The 17,294-nt window shown below is 36.0% G+C and overlaps 1 protein-coding gene across 1 annotated transcript in view; it reads left to right on the top strand.

Moving 5' to 3' along the window:
• The window catches only part of LOC149779669 (D-3-phosphoglycerate dehydrogenase-like), a 50,736-nt gene that overhangs the window by 8,907 nt on the left and 24,535 nt on the right, over window positions 1-17,294 (top strand). The window contains exons 2-6 of the mRNA XM_089940492.1: window positions 1,698-1,846; window positions 5,107-5,172; window positions 5,790-5,943; window positions 8,809-8,941; window positions 10,954-11,102. Coding sequence (XP_089796618.1) covers window positions 1,698-1,846; window positions 5,107-5,172; window positions 5,790-5,943; window positions 8,809-8,941; window positions 10,954-11,102 — 651 coding nt within the window. The remainder of the gene's footprint in view (window positions 1-1,697; window positions 1,847-5,106; window positions 5,173-5,789; window positions 5,944-8,808; window positions 8,942-10,953; window positions 11,103-17,294) is intronic.

The raw sequence follows: 17,294 nt of genomic DNA, 5'->3' as shown, positions 1-17,294 counted from the left end.
AATGGCTTGTGAAATATCAATTCATGTATACCATCACTACAATGTTCCTCATTATAATGTAGGTGTGCATAATGTAGGTATGTGTAAAGACTCATTATATTGGTCAAATTCAGTCTTTGCTGCATGTTATGTTATTCCCATTTACCTAAAAATATCTGGGGAAGGGGGTAGTATTTTAACTGTTGATGTGTTTGTTTCTATATTCTTTCTTGTGTTTGTATGTTCATTTGTTCAGTTTTATTTCATTTGTCTGTTTGTTGTGCCATTTTAATCTTAGACCCACTTTAACCAACACACAGAACAATTTGTACAGTGCTCTTTCACTTAATGGCCCTTCACAATATCGTCATTCCTGTTGTAAGGTGTGGTCATGAATCCCATTTCATTAGTAAAATGTAGAATGTTCTTTGGTACAAAGCAGTCTTGTACTCCACGCAAAGAGAGTGCTTGTGTCTTGTGCTATAAATTTATATTGTGTGACATATATTATTTAATACACCAATGAAAATCTCTAATATTTCAGAGTATGTTTGACATTAAAACATGCTAAACACCTCACCATGCAGTTTCACAAGAAATATTGCAATAATTTGGAATTCCATGTTGTTGAGTGCTATTTCTCAAGAAAAGCCTTTTCCCAAGTTGTTGTACAACATAAACAAGAAATTTGAAACAGTAGTTGGGGTTGTGTTGCATTACAGATTGTCAAACATAGGATTGATACTGAAATATTCTGTATATATTGCTGAAATAAACCTTCAGCTGACCATAACTCAAGTCATGAGAAATACCAGTAAGTGTTGAAAATGTACACCGATGTGTGCAGACTCAAGTGTCTTCACAGCATTACACATATTAAAGAATGGGCAAGATCAGCCCATAAACCATCAGTCAGTATCAGTATAGAAATGGAACTGATTTATCAGACTATATGATGGCATCTGGCCTCTACTCCTCCCAAATGGGTGGCTATATTAACATGTATTTTGTGCCAGTAGACTTCTTATGATACCTGATTTTGGTCCTAAATGAAAATGGTGCCAGTCATATGTCCAATATGGCTGCCATGATGGTTTTAATGAAAATATTCCAGTCACAACTCACCCAGAATGGATGGTCATATTGACCTGATGTTTTCATCGATGGACTTCAAATGATGTCTACTTTGTCTGAAATGAAAATGGTGCCAATGTTAAGTCCAGTATATCCATCACAGCAGTGAATCAATATTGGAGATGGTTTCAACACTTAGTAGGTTGTTGTTGTTGTAGGGTTTAACGCTATTTTTCAGCACAAGATAGGCTATACATGGCAGCCAGTATAAATGGTGGAGGAAGAAACTTGGAAAACCCCGGAAAGAAAAACTGACCCACGAGAAGCTACTGGCCAGCGTTCTCACATACCAACATTGTATGTAAAAGGAATGGTTTTATCTTAAATTCCCAGAAATTCTCTTCATCCAGTAGAACGCAAGTCCTATCTTTTTAGTTCTTGGTATGTTATCTTGTGTAATTTTGTCATGAGGCACCAACTTCTTACTTTATAATTTTGTTTGCTGAACTTTAAATACTAATTGTGCAGAAACGGCAGCTCCAAAATTCTTTTACTTTCTGTCGTTCAAATTGTTATGATAAAAAGAAAATGGCTTACTATACAGTTTACATATGTACATTATACAAAAGGTTTAATTTTTGCAGAAATATGATGGACTCATTGTACGGTCAGCCACCAGGGTCACAGCTGATGTTATCAATGCTTCCAATCTGAAGATTATTGGGCGGGCTGGTACTGGAGTGGACAACATTGACTGTGATGCTGCCACAAAGAGAGGGATCATTGTTATGAAGTATACTATCTCAGTAGTTTTCGGTTCTTAATCATTATGAACATATTTGATCATGCATGTTCTTAAATGTAATTTTACCTTAATAATGTTAATGGGAAAGAATTAAAGTCTCTAAATAAGTTGATTTCAGTATATATTATCCTTTTAACCTAAAATTGCGAAGGCAAGGTATCATATTTTTTCAACTTTTGCTCAAACTTAAATTGATTTCTTTTATAGTTTGTTTTGTTTTTTAAACCTTTCAGGATGTTGTCAATTTTTTTTCTTCACCTAGCATGCTGAATTTTAACAACATAATGTAACGTCGCCCTCTTAGTAAGAGGGGTGGTTAATTGGATTTGGCTGGCATTATCTAGAGGATGACCTCTCTCGATGTTATAGCCTGGTGGGAGTGTAAAAAGAATAGCACTGAGCAAGAATATTGGGAAGAAATAAAGCAATACAATCCCCCTTAGAAAATAAAATTAAACAATTAAATCAAAACAAATTAAATGTGGCAATTCCAATTCAATCTAAATTATGTCAACAGAATTTAATAGTGTCCAGTTATCCAGTGTCCAGTCTGGATTTATTCCATCATAATAATGAGTGGTGAAAAGAGCGTAATGTCCATGACTGATCGCATCACCTCTCTTCTCTTCTTGATTGTGTATCAATGTCTTTTCCTTGAGCCTTCCTATTCCCTATGCTTCACCCCTTCCTGGACTTCCTAGTCCTTAATTCTGAATTTATCATTCCTTTTTCTTTGGACTTGTGCCCTTGGACTGTTCCGTCTCCCCCAGGAAGCCGTTCATTAAAGGACAAAACTACCCCTAAATATCTGTATGTACCACTTTCTACACGGACATAAAATTCCCTCACTTCATTACTCAGAAGCATGCTAGCTATCCACACACTGCATAAATTCTAACTTAGTACAGTAGAATATTACCCTCGCTTCACAACGACAGGCCATAAATTACCACGTTAGCATCTATCGAACATTACCGTATTCTTTTACCTATGCTACTACATGTTTGATTGCTTTTGCATGAAATTCACAAATTCTAACTCACAGCAATCTCAAACATACAAGATTATTTAAACATTACAAAATCAGATATAAAAAGGTAATTATCATTAACTCGACGATAATCAGTATTGTCCAAACAGACAAAGGAAATTATTTCATATAACCCTATGAATCCTACACATATGAAATTTTGGATTACATGCAGTCAATTCTACTAATGAACTAATAACTGTAAAATTAAAAGGTAAATTGCATAACAACTCTAGCATCAACACATATCCATGAAACTGAATGAAATAAATTGTATAACAACTCTAGCATCAACACTTTTCCATGAAATTGAATAAACGCTGCATAATATGGAACCTAGTCATAGCAAACAGTTGTAAGCAGCGGTTCCTAAATTTTCTCCAAGATAATAATTTCTTCTGTCAGATTTAGACAGCATAGAATCTGTGAACTACCGGGTATATCAATTTCCCTTTGAAAATGATAATTTGACATGGTTTCCTATCAGTCGGTTATGGTTGGTAGTTTACATTCTCAGGACAGTGTAGTAATGCCCAGGTCAGTCTCCCCGAGTCATAAATTTTAGCCTTTCAAGTTTTAACACTGACACGGGGGAAGAAAAGAAGAAAGGTCGAAGTGACCCTTCACAAAGATTTTTCTGGCTTACATGCGATAATATTTTCATACTTAATGCACTCAACTTTTAGGTTCAATACAATTCAAAATTTGATTTATGAGAAATATCTTATTTTCTTATTCCTGAAACTTTTATATCTCCACCTAGTGTGTTGGGTTTTCAATATGTTGAGTTATTAGAAGTATCTTGCCTACCTAGTATTCCTGTCTTCACCTAGCATCCAGGATTTCATGGATGCATATTCATTAGAAGCATCTTATTTGCTCTGTATTCTTGAAATTTTTTACTACAATGTTGATTTTGATTTGGAGTTTTACAGCACAAGTATTTTGTTTACTGAAGTAAAGTGCCTTGCCCAAGGAAACAACATGGTAGCTGATTAAAAGCTTGATTCAATTTCAAGAGATTTCGGTTTCCTGTGGTTTTGGTTTCGAGAAGTTTTCACTGTAAAATGTCATGAACTATGCTAAGAGACTTCCCAGTATGAGATTTCCCATAGTAAAAATACTATCCATTATGAAAAAAAGAGATGACATGTTACAAGAGAAGTTGTATCATAAGAGACCACCCATTATGAGAGAAGGACTATCCATCACTATTCATTATGAGAGAGACTCTCCATTATGAGAGAGGGACTATTCATTATGAGAGAGGGACTATTCATTATGAAACGTGGATTATCCATTATAAGATGGGGATTATCCATTATGAGAGAAAGATTATCCATTGTGAGACAGGGACTGTCCAGACTATCCATTATGAGAGTGAGACTTCTCATTAGGATAGAACACTCGTAATGAGAAACCATATTTTGCTGTTAGAATGACTGGCCTTGAACGGCACCATGTACAATATTATGTGATGGAGCAATTGAGAGCAAGTGACCTATTTAAGAGCACAAGAGCTGTGTCCACAGTAAATTTCTATATCCAGCCCTTGGTCTCGTAGTCATGGTCACAGGACCTTTCTTAAGAAAGTCGGGAACAAAACCACTTAACTGTAAGGTCCAAAATATCTGGGTTGGTCAATAAGTACTTTGTAGACCTCAACTGCAACAGTTTTTATGGTGTTGTTTTTGGTTTGTTGCCTTTGATATTTTCAGAATTTCTTTGGGGTTAAATTTCTTTGTTGACACAGTTATTTATACATTCAATAAAACTGTCCACATCACAGTAAAATTGGCTCTCATCATCCTTGTTTCATTCAGTGACATAATTTTTCCCAAGTATATATTATCTGTACTCAGAAGCCAGGTACAACTTAACTTCAAAACAACACAGACCTAGATCTGCCATTGCATAATATGCCAGCAGATCATTTTTCTGTGTTGTTTCTTCAGCTGAAAACTTGTAACAAACTACATATACCCAGATCTGCTGTCACATCATGCAATGGCAGATCTAGATCTGTGAAGTTTGCAGTTGGACTTAAAAGCAAGTATATAGAGTACAAGTATGCCATAATGTGTACATTACTGAATATAGATCATTGTGACCTACAAAGGCTTGTAAGAGCTGCTTGGAGCAGGTTTCCAAAATCTAGCCACATACCTTGATAATGTTATGAAACCATATCTTAGAACTATATCCTTCATTCTTTCAGCACTCCAGGTGGGAATACACTTAGTGCTGCAGAACACACCTGTGCTTTGATATGTGCATTATCCAGGTGAGTTTAATTTCAGGTATGCATATTCTGAAGAAGTATCCAGTAACTTTAAGTTGTTCATTAATGCATCTGAAAAATCAACTTTTAGAATAAAATGAGCAATTATAGTAGACAAATTTTGGCATCAGTTATGTAAACTCAAAATTGCTGTTGCCATCCCTTTCACAGAGTGCCCACATACTTGACAATTTTAAAAATACAGTCTATTACTCCACATTAAAATATGTTAGGTGCTTGGTTAAAAAGTGTCTTTATTTGGTATAAGTACTTCCAGAAATGTGGCATCCTCACTGTGTTTATATTAATACAGTCCAGCATGGCAGATCATGAAGGATACAAATCTGCTGAATTGTCATAAGCATTGGGAATTAATTCATCTTCAGTTTGTAAAATTTTTAAAGAATTTTTTGTCTAATGCTGTAACATAAAATGCAAACATCACATTGATAAACCAGTGGTTGTTACATGGCAGCATAGGAACACAGATCATTCAAATGAGACATCTTTGCAGAAAACTTGATTTAATGAATCATCTAGTGAGAAAATTGGTATATGTATTCTCAAGACTTGATGACACCTAATACTGCACAAATTAAGACCCTTATTCATGTCATCAGAGATATTCCAAATGCTGTACAGTCAATGAAAGAGGGACGCTGGGACAGGAAAAAGTACATGGGGTCTGAACTTAATGGGAAGACCCTGGCCATCATCGGACTAGGCAGAATTGGCAAGGAGGTCGCCCTAAGGATGCAATCTTTTGGAATGAAGGTATGAATTTTTGGTAAATGCAGGGCTGATCAAATTTAATAGCCCAGTGTCCAGGACTATAAAGTTTTTATGTAGATAAGTAAAAATTTCCAGTTTGCTTGTCCAGGACAAGTGCTATTTTCCTATTTCAAAACAGTGAGGCAGGCACTAATTTTTATACTTTAATCACTATACAACCTTTATGTGGCCATTCTGAATTCTTAAACCTAACCTCTCATTATTGATTCATTCACTGCCTATGTTACTGCCAAAAGTGGTCATTGATAACTGTCCCATATGAGTTAGTTCTATTACTGTTTGGCTGCATATTGGACTAAGTGACCAAATTATTGGCTAGTCAAAACACTTGAAAAAAAGCTGGTATGGTTAATTAGCAGTGTTGTAAATGACCTTGAGTTTTTTCAACCCAGATGTGTGCGAGCGAATCATCCTTTGATTTAAATCCAACAATTCAAATTGATGCAATTGTTGAATGGCACTACCAACATAAAGTATCCATTTCCTTTATGAACTGAATAAATGACATTAACAGTTCTTTAATTTTTGTAATTGATTATAAGGAGGATCAAGTTCAGTATGTGCTAATTTCTTGTTGGTTAATTTTGCGTATAAGCAGCTGGATGTACATCAGAGTATAAGTACTAGTGGTTGTTGTTGTGAAATGGGGTGATTTTTTTGTTTGTTGATAATATGAGTATTTTCACTTGGATTGCCATGAAAAAGATCAAGAGAAGGAAAAATGCATGTTAAAGTGGAGGGGTAAAATGCAAGGCTGCAATTCAGTTCTGAGATCTCCAAAGAGACAGCAACCAGACTATCTGGCAACGAAACATATCAAATATAACACAACAAAGAGACAGAGAAATTTCAGCCACATTGGGTTGATAATTATCCATAGCTTGAATTCAGTAACTGTGAAGGAATAAAAAAAATTAAGCTATTGCAGATAATATCTTAAAGTGACATAGGTTGGATATTCAACTAAAGTATTCATGAACTGAACTGACACATTCAGGATTGAATCATGTCTCATGACAGTTTTGGACCTCATAAAGCCTTTGCAGCACAGTATATACATGTCATAAAGCCTTTGCAGCAGTATATACATGTCATAAAGCCTTTGCAGCAGTATATACATGTCATAAAGCCTTTGCAGCAGTAGATACATGTCATAAAGCCTTTGCAGCAGTAGATACATGTCATAAAGCCTTTGCAGCAGTAGATACATGTCATAAAGCCTTTGCAGCAGTATATACATGTCATAAAGCCTTTGCAGCACAGTATATACATGTCACTAGCCAACATATGCAGAAAATCCTGGAAGTTGGGGTTGCCAATACTCCTCCACATGGAAAGACCATTTTAAATTTAAATGAGAATGAAAAGTACAATGAGAAAACTCTTTTAACACAGTATACCCTCCCCCCCCCCCCCCCCCCCCCCCCCCCCGGCCTGATATGGAAAACACTGAGAAAACTCTTTAACACAGTATACACCCTGGCCTGATATGGAAAACAATGTTCTAATTTGAAAAGGCTGTGTCCAGGAGAAAAACTGTGATAAACTTGGTGCTCATTATAAGAAGAAACTTGGGGCAAGGGACTTTTCTTTGTCAATTGAGAAAATCTCGATACATCTGAATTCCAGTAGCTTTATTTCTGTTCTGGCAGACGGAAGTATGGATTCCCCGTAACGGAGCAAGAAATTATTGTGTACATAATATACCCTGACAGTAAATAAAAAGTTACGCCCTGTGAAGAAATAAATTTGCTGGACATTGTTTCTTTTGAATTTGTTTCTTTGGAATAAAATGCATATATCTCACCCAATCTAGGCAGGAGATGGAAATTTGGAGACGAGAATATGTAGGTTTGAGTTTAATGAAACAACTTATCCTGAACACATGGATAAAGAAAAATTTGATCAGCCCTGAAATGTTTTTAAATTGTTTAAGTAAATTTTTCATGTTTGTGATTTACAGTTTTCATGAACCACACAAAATAATTTATTTTCTAATCTCCTGTGATGCAGCATAAACAAAATGTTCAAAAACTGTTATGTTTTCAAAATTGTATGTGCATTGAAACTCGGATCTGTAATTTATCTCAGTTTCTTACACTGTTCTAAATATTTCTTTATGTTAAAATTACCTTCTTGAACTCGGTTTCACCAACAGATATCTTAAATGAAGTCTGAACTTAGGACACTTGATTGATCCATTTAAGATGACCAATCAGATTGTTGGATTCTAGGTTTAAATTTAATTCTTGACTTAACATGGGTTGGTGAAATTGAAACCTTGTTATAGGAGTTAATAATTTGTGTGCTTCATATTGTCTTACCGTGGATTATCTCCCATCATGGGAATCTTGTGTTACTGTATTATCTCCATAGGATGTTTCATTCTACTCATGAATCTGATGGACAAAATATGTCCGACATTTTTTCCCGGCTAACAAAATTGTGTCATAATGGGGCATAACTCTGGAAATAAATCAGATGTCATAATGGGGCATAACTCTGGAAATAAATCAGGTTATATGACTGTTATAGTAGCATATATTCTTAGATAATAAAATCAACTGTTCTCAAATACGATTCAGAAGTTGTAAGAGCAGTTGAACACACAAGCCATTGTAACTGATGAATGCAACAAAAATGGGGAGACAGACTTGACTAACATGTGATGCTCCTGATCTTATTTTTCTTCAGGGTATTAAAAGCCAGGGAGATGAGAAATTTACTTGTTTGGAGTGATTTTATAAATGAACTGGGGATAATTATACAACATTACTCATCACTATAGGAATATATTCTCTTAGACTTTCTCCTTATCTTGCTGTACATAACTATTTTCTCTTCTAGACAATTGGTTATGATCCTATTGTACCTGCAGAGGTCAGTGCAGAATTTGGAGTCCAGTGGCTTGCCTTGGAGGAGATTTGGCCACAGGCTGACTACATCACTGTTCATGTTCCACTGATTCCACAAACCAAAAGTTAGTACCAGTCAGCTGTGTAAGTTTGCTAAATGCTGATCTAATCCAAGGGCCTTCATGTATAGGTTTGTGTTGTTCATGTTGGCAGTGTATCTGATCCAAGGGCCTTCATGTACAATTTTGGGTGTTAATGTGCACACTGTATCAGATCCAAGGGCCTTTGTGTACAGGTTTTGGTGTTGGAAATTTTCAATGTATCCGATCCTAGGGCCTTCATGTACAGGTTTTGGTGTTGGTATGTGCAGTATATCTGATCCAAGGGCCTTCATGTATTGGCTTTGATGTTAGTGTTGGCAGTATATCAGATTCAAGGGCCTTCGTGTATTGGCTTTGATGTTAGTATTGGCAGTATATCAGATTCAAGGGCCTTCCTGAATAGCAACTGGAGAAATTCCAAGAGCAAGGCACTTGACATAATTAGACCAACAAATTCCATGAGCCAGGCACTTGCCATAATTAGACCAACAAATTCCATGAGCCAGGCACTTGCCATAATTAGACCAACAATTTGTTCTCTACCACTTTTTATTTTCCCCGATGTTACTGGTCAAGGTGGAGAATGTTTGAACAGTGACAAATGTAATGGTGGATGATTAGCTTTGTAGAAATTCCATATATCTGGTGGCTTGCAATTAAAGAATTCAACAATCTCTCATTGACCTATTGCACTGAATCTTAATGCTATATGACATATGTGAACTGCAAAGTTAAACACATGCATGTGCAGCTCCTCTCTAATTAGGCCACCTGTCATTTCAGCAGCTATCACACATTTGTGTAAACTGCTAACACATGGTTGTGCAGTTCATCGCTACATGGACATCTATCATTCAGCAGCTGTCAAACTCCTGTGTGGACCACCAATACATCTTTCTCCAGTCTATCTCAAAATCGATGTCATTCCAGCAGCTGTTAAACATGTTTGTGAACTGCAAACATGTACATATGTAGTCCTTCTCTAGAAGGACATCTATCATTCCAGATGCCGTTAAACTCCTGTATGATTCATGCTTGTGGGTCAAGGTCAAGGACATCTGTCATTCCAGATGCCGTTAAACTCCTGTATGATTCATGCTTGTGGGTCAAGCCAACCACCCTTGACTTGCAGCTTCTGCTGTTCTGTGTTCTGACCAGTAATGTAAAGTATAATACTTGTAAATACCTCCAATGTATAAATGGATTTCAGCAGTCACAGGTGGTGATTATGTAACTTGTGATTGGTTACTATCCCTGCTTGTTGGTTGGGGTGGAGGACACTATGGGATTCATGTACTAGGTTGAGAGAAGATGATGGGATAATCACCTGCCTTACAAAAAATCAGTAGGCTTAGAAAGATTCCAACAATTTCGTTTTATTAATCAATGCTTTAGGCTCGTTTTGATGGCATATTTTGGTTTATGTTTTACAGTTAAGTTGAATAAAGTCATGTGAATCTGCAGTTTATATTCTATAAATTAAAAAAGTTTCAAAATACCTATGCCTCTACTCAGAGACCTGTTAGGCACAGATATTTTGCACTTTTGGACTTTTTTATAATATAACCAAACCTTGAATATGTTAACAGAAAAATTGTCTTTTTATTTAAAATACTTCTGACTCTGTAAATTGCTCTGCCATAAAACATGAAGCCATTATTAGCATCATCATTACTAAAAGCAGATTTGGAACTGATTACAATGAAATAAATAGTGATCATTATAATAAAGATAACATGTGTCATGAAGTTTGACCTTGATGTTTGCTGTAGTTGTTTTATGGATAACTTTTGAAACTTTTTCATATTGTCCTCATTATATATATATATATAAAATGGTGAGCCCAGGGGAGGTAACTTTCACAAGCTGACTTTATCAGTATAAAAGTTTAGATGCATTATTTCCCTTTTCTGCCTGCTTCATACCTTTTGGCACAAGAGATTTATTGTTTTAATTTTTAATGTGATATTTTTATTTTTCACACTTTTCAAAAACTTTTATAACCAGACATTTCAGTATCTGTCCTTTTCTTTCAGATCTCATTAATGAACAAGTATTTTTAAAGTGTAAACCTACTCTGAGAGTCCTGAATGTAGCTCGAGGAGGTATCATAGATGAGCAGGCATTACTAAAGGCCCTTAACTCTAATCAGTGTGCAGGAGCTGCCCTTGATGTATATGAAGAGGTAAAGATAGGAGACACACAAATTTTGAGACAAGCAATATATGAGGATCATATCATTTAGGCTTTGTTCAGCATTGTAAACTATCATAATTTTTGTTCTTTTAAATGGCCATGACTTCCTATCTCAGTTTATGACAGATAGGACTCGTACTTTGTCAAGTTCAGAGATTTCACAACAGATACATTCCCTGATCACATTAATGTTAAGATATAAGCCTGCTACCTCCCAAATCCAGCCCTACTAAAATAACAAAACTTCCATCTTTTCTGACTATATCCTTTAGACAGAGGGCAATAACTCTGGCCCATATCCTTGCCTTGCTTGCAACATAACTTCCCATGAAGATTCTGGACAAGTCCATCCTTTTTGAACAACCTAGGTCACAGGTGTTCCACCCATGCCCAGATCATCGTCCCCTTCATGTCTGGTTCTTGTCAAGAAAACCTTGCAAGAGAAGTAAGACCTTCATTTGTGGAGAGAAGGCTTATGATGGAAAGTGGAATATTTTGAGGGACTTATGCAGGGTCAGTAACATCATTCCTTTGAGTTCCTTGATCCCAGAAATGGCCAACATTTTTGTCAGGCTCAGCAAAAAAAGTCCGCCCCAGTAGCCATCAAAGGCTATGGCTTCATAATATCTGATACATTCAGGCATCATGGAAGAAGAGATATTGGGTATGATAAAGCACTTTCAGACGTACCAGCCAGTTTTGGTTTAAAAAACCCAAAATCCTTCACCTTGGTTACAAAATAGAATCATTATCATACTCATTTAAAATAAATTCAAGCCTTTAACCAGAACCTCACTAAAGCTACTTTCAAACAAAACATGTTTCCTGATAGCATTAGTTTTGATGTGTTGCCCTAGTGAGTTACCTACCCTTCATTTGACCTGATCTAATGGTTTGGTGGTTCTCTTGATGCAACAATGCTTTGTGTCCAAATATAGGCATCAGTCAGAGCTGCCATGTGCTTCCTCTCTTAGATAGACATGTCAAGAACTGCAACTTGTAAATCTTTATCCCAGAAGCAAGATATCACCCCTCAAGACCCATCTTTGTAATGGAAGTGGGTTATGTGTGCCATGTACTCTGAAGTCTCACAAGATTAGAGTAATTAGCCTAATGAGGATTTCAGCTGATTAAATTAGAGCAAGCTCAGTGAGCCTTACTTTAAAATTAACACTTGCACGTAATGTTTCAGTACCAGAGATAATAAAAGCTGTTGGCTGGCATGCAGAGTTAAACATCTTGAGTTTTTATCTAATAAATTCAGCTTCCCAGAGACAAACTCTGAATTTGGCCCAGACAACCTTCAGATCCAGTTAAAGCCAACATAACATCCTAGCTTTGCTATATTTGACAGTGAAATCTGGCTGATAAGAAGAATTCAATAACAGTCTTAACTGGATATATAGGTTTCACAGATCAAGTGACCATATCTGGGTTCATATCAAGTTGGAGAGCAGGTTATCATTCATATATGGAATCCTTCTATTCCGTGGAAGGATACCCACTCAGCAGCAACCTACCTATTTTATTCCGTGGAAGGATACCCACTCAGCAGCAACTTACCTATTCTAAAAACATTAGGTTGGTCAGGCAACATACTTGAAGAAGAAAGGAAATATTTTTAAGTAAATTGTTTCTCTGTGAATGCTTGCCTGATCACATTGTCTCAAATCCATCCCAACCGCCTTGCCATGCAAGCATCCTCATTGGTATTTTGCTCAGATTAAAAACTTGTAAATAGGTGGCAACAATCAGAATTAATTAATGGGGAGAAGTCTTTGCACATTGTCTATATGATGTAGACAGAAAAGATGAATTTTCATCTTCTTAGTAGGGCTGGATTCATGAGGTGGCAGGCTTTTATCCATACATAATGTGTTTGGGAAATATTTCTCAGAGAAGCATACCTTACTTCAGAATTAGCTTTCCAAGGAAACAAGAGCAAAAATAGTTTTGTCTTTGGATTTTTATTTTCCTGAGTGTTATGGCAAATATTTTGAATTGTAAAACTAGGGTCAATAGTATGATGATATTAGACCAAGTTTAAGAGGTGGCCATTGTTAGGTACATGTATTATCGTTATGGCCATTGTTAGGTACATGCTTTATCATTATGGCCATTGTTAGGTACATGCATTATCATTATGGCCATTGTTAGGTACATGCATTATCATTATGGCCATTGTTAGGTACATGTATTATCACTATGGCCATTGTTAGGTACATGTATTATCATTATGGCAATTGTTAGGTACATGCATTATCATTATGGCCATTGTTAGGTACATGCATTATCATTATGGCCATTGTTAGGTACATGCATTATCATTATGGCCATTGTTAGGTACATGCATTATCATTATGGCCATTGTTAGGTACATGTATTATCACTATGGCCATTGTTAGGTACATGTATTATCATTATGGCAATTGTTAGGTACATGCATTATCATTATGGCCATTGTTAGGTACATGCATTATCATTATGGCCATTGTTAGGTACATGCATTATCATTATGGCCATTGTTAGGTACATGTATTATCACTATGGCCATTGTTAGGTACATGCATTATCATTATGGCCATTGTTAGGTACATGCATTATCATTATGGCCAGTGTTAGGTACATGCATTATTGTTATGACCATTGTTAGGTACATGCATGTATTATCATTATGGACGTTGTTAGGTACATGCATTATCATTATGGCCATTGTTAGGTACATGCATTATCATTATGGCCATTGTAAGGTACATGTATTATCATTATGGCCATTGTTAGGTACATGCATTATCATTATGGCCAGTGTTAGGTACATGCATTATTGTTATGACCATTGTTAGGTACATGCATGTATTATCATTATGGCCATTGTTAGGTACATGCATTATCGTTATGGCCATTGTTAGGTACATGCATTATTATTATGGCCATTGTTAGGTACATGCATCATCATTATGGTCATTGTTAGGTACATGCATTATCATTATGGCCATTGTTAGGTACAGGCATTATCATTATGGCCATTGTTAGGTACAGGCATTATCGTTATAGCCATTGTTAGGTACATGCATGTATTATCATTATGGCCATTGTTAGGTACATGCATTATCATTATGGCTGTTGTTAGGTACAGGCATTATCATTATGGCCATTGTTAGGTACATGCATTATCATGCTGGCCATTGTTAGGTACATGTATTATCATTATGGCCATTGTTAGGTACGTGTATTATCATTATGGCCATTGTTAGGTACATGCATTATCATTATGGCCATTGTTAGATACATGCATTATCATGCTGGCCATTGTTAGGTACAGGCATTATCGTTATAGCCATTGTTAGGTACATGCATGTATTATCATTATGGCCATTGTTAGGTACATGCATTATCATTATGGCCATTGTTAGGTACAGGCATTATCGTTATGGCCATTGTTAGGTACATGCATTATCATTATGGCCATTGTTAGGTACATGCATTATCATGCTGGCCATTGTTAGGTATATGCATTATCATTATGGCCATTGTTAGGTACATGTATTATCATTATGACCATTGTCAGGTACATGCATTATCATTATGGCCATTGTTAGGTACATGCATTATCATTATGGCCATTATTAGGTACATGTATTATCATTATGGCTATTGTTAGGTACATGCATTATCATTATGGCCATTGTTAGGTACATGCATTATCATTATGGCCATTGTTAGGTACATGCATTATCATTATGGCCATTGTTAGGTACATGCATTATCATTATGGCCATTGTTAGGTACATGCATTATCATTATGGCCATTGTTAAGTATATGTATTATCATTATGGCCGTTGTTAGGTACATGCATTATCATTATGGCCATTGTTAGGTACATGCATTATCATTATGGCCATTGTTAAGTATATGTATTATCATTATGGCCGTTGTTAGGTACATGCATTATCATTATGGCCATTGTTAGGTACAGGCATTATCATGCTTTTTGAGGTTTCCATATTTGTATTTATTCAATCAATAGTCACATGACATGATTCCAAACTAACTTTTGTAAAACAATCATCATATGAATATGACCTGTAAAATTAAGATTTGAATGGCAGTAATACATTACTTGCAGTATTGTGGGCCCCAAGTGGCCGAGTGGTCTAAAGTGCTCACCATTCCGCATCACTACCATCTCACCTCTGTCTGCGAGGGTTCGAGTCCAAGGCTCGGCTAGCATGGGTACGTGGGAAAGCCTGCCAGTAGCTTCTCATGGGTCGGTGGTTCTTCCCTTGGTTTTCCAGGGTTCTTCCTCCACCAGTTATACTGGCCGCCATGTATAGCCTATCTTGTGCTGAGAAATGGCGTTAAACCTTAGAACAACAACAACTTGCAGTGTTGTATCTTTTCCTGGTATTAGTCACACAGTTCAAGGCCAATGTTTCCTCCTCCAGTTAGTTGCTGGAGGTATTGAATATAAAAGCAACAGGATCCCAGTCTGATACCTTAGTCCACTTCCTACAGTGATAGTATCATCTTTGTTTTCCTTGAACTTCATACATTTACACGTATCTCTAGGGCATGGTCTAAGTCAGATTCTGTCAGTCATATCCATTATGTGTTGTATTTATCATGTTCTTGGAGTCCTTTATTTTCATGTATATGTGTCCATTTTCATTGATTTTGAGGGTTTTCGAGTACATTGCTTGCAGAAGCAGTACTTCTTGTGTTTGATCCCTTAAAGAGTAATTGGTAGGCAAAAAATGATGTACCCTGTGATATTTCTGAACATTTAAAAACAATTTAATGGGGCCATGAGTGGTCTTAAGCGCTCATTGCCATCTCACCTCTGTCTGATTGTGTTCGAATCTCGGGTTCATCCAATATGTTTATGTGAGAAAGCTTGCCAGTAGCTTCTTGTGGGTCGGTGGTTCTTTCCGGGGTTTTCTTGGGTACTTTTTCCACCATTTATACTGGCTGCCATGTATAGCCTATCGTGTGCTGAAAAATGGCGTTAAACCCTACAACAACAACAACAAAATAATTTAAGTTATATGGCAGGGGCCATCGTTAAATTTCTGGTTCTCATTTAGCTCGTAAAAAAATATTTTCAATTTATAGCAAAGTAACACCATGTTATATCCATATTATATAAAAAAGATGAATTATCTTGAGATAAAGGAAATTAAATATCTTGGCTAGAAAGAAAATTGTACCACCACCCCAGTGAAATGGCAAGTACCTTGTAGCAGATGAATTTGCAGTGTGTATGTAAATTGTTGTACACATTGTCATCTAACAACTGTAATTAAAGTGAGATGACAAAGTTTACACAATAGCTGATACCTTGTAAAAGTCACAGTGCTGACATTAGAGAACTTGTTGATACAAATGGGAAGTATTGACACTGAAGCATACAATTTACTAACGACACTGTATATAATAGGCATGGAAACTTTGGGATTTTTCCACACGGGCAAGATCATTATCATAGAGGACTAGTAAGCATAAGATGCAACTCATCAAATCAGAAAATATTCTGTGGATGAGGGAAATTAAGTAGAATTCTGTGGACGAGGGAAATTAAGTAGAATTCAAACAGAAAAATCCCCTGCTCTTCTGAAAATTTTGGTATTATCATACCTGTACTTAAGACATTAACATATGCTAGTAAACAACTAAAAAAGTGATATTTTCTTCTTTTTTTCCTGAAATTATTTCAAAAGTTGGATTTGGACCGTATATCTTTCACTGCGGCCGATTAGGCCACCATTTTGGTATATGTGACACATATCAAACATGGGATTAAAGGTTATAATATAATTATATTTGTAATATTCAAAATTTATTTTTGACAAAAACAACTATTTTGTAAAAACAAAACCTTAATAATTTTTGGAAATATTTTGTTATGAATGCTTTTAATATCATTATAACAAGATTACTCTGGAATTTCTATATATTCCTTACTCTCAGAAACTACCAGGGTGCATTTAAAAAAGTACCTAATAGTAAAAAAGTTCAGTGGTAAATTGGTATACCGATAATACTGCATGCCTCAAAATTTTATATATTCCTTTTGCCTTCAGTAGTACCACATGGTTTTGGCAAAGGGGGACATAAAAAAATACAATGGGGGATGTCCACACCACCTGTATTTCTTGGCACATGCAGACACTGATGGTTGCT

This window comes from Sinohyriopsis cumingii, chromosome 17 (genome assembly GCF_028554795.1).
Source record: "Sinohyriopsis cumingii isolate HCF-2022 chromosome 17, ASM2855479v2, whole genome shotgun sequence".
Lineage (NCBI taxonomy): Eukaryota > Metazoa > Mollusca > Bivalvia > Unionida > Unionidae > Sinohyriopsis > Sinohyriopsis cumingii.
The sequence above is the reverse complement of the archived record's forward strand: the minus strand, read 5'-3'. Positions and strand labels throughout refer to the sequence as shown.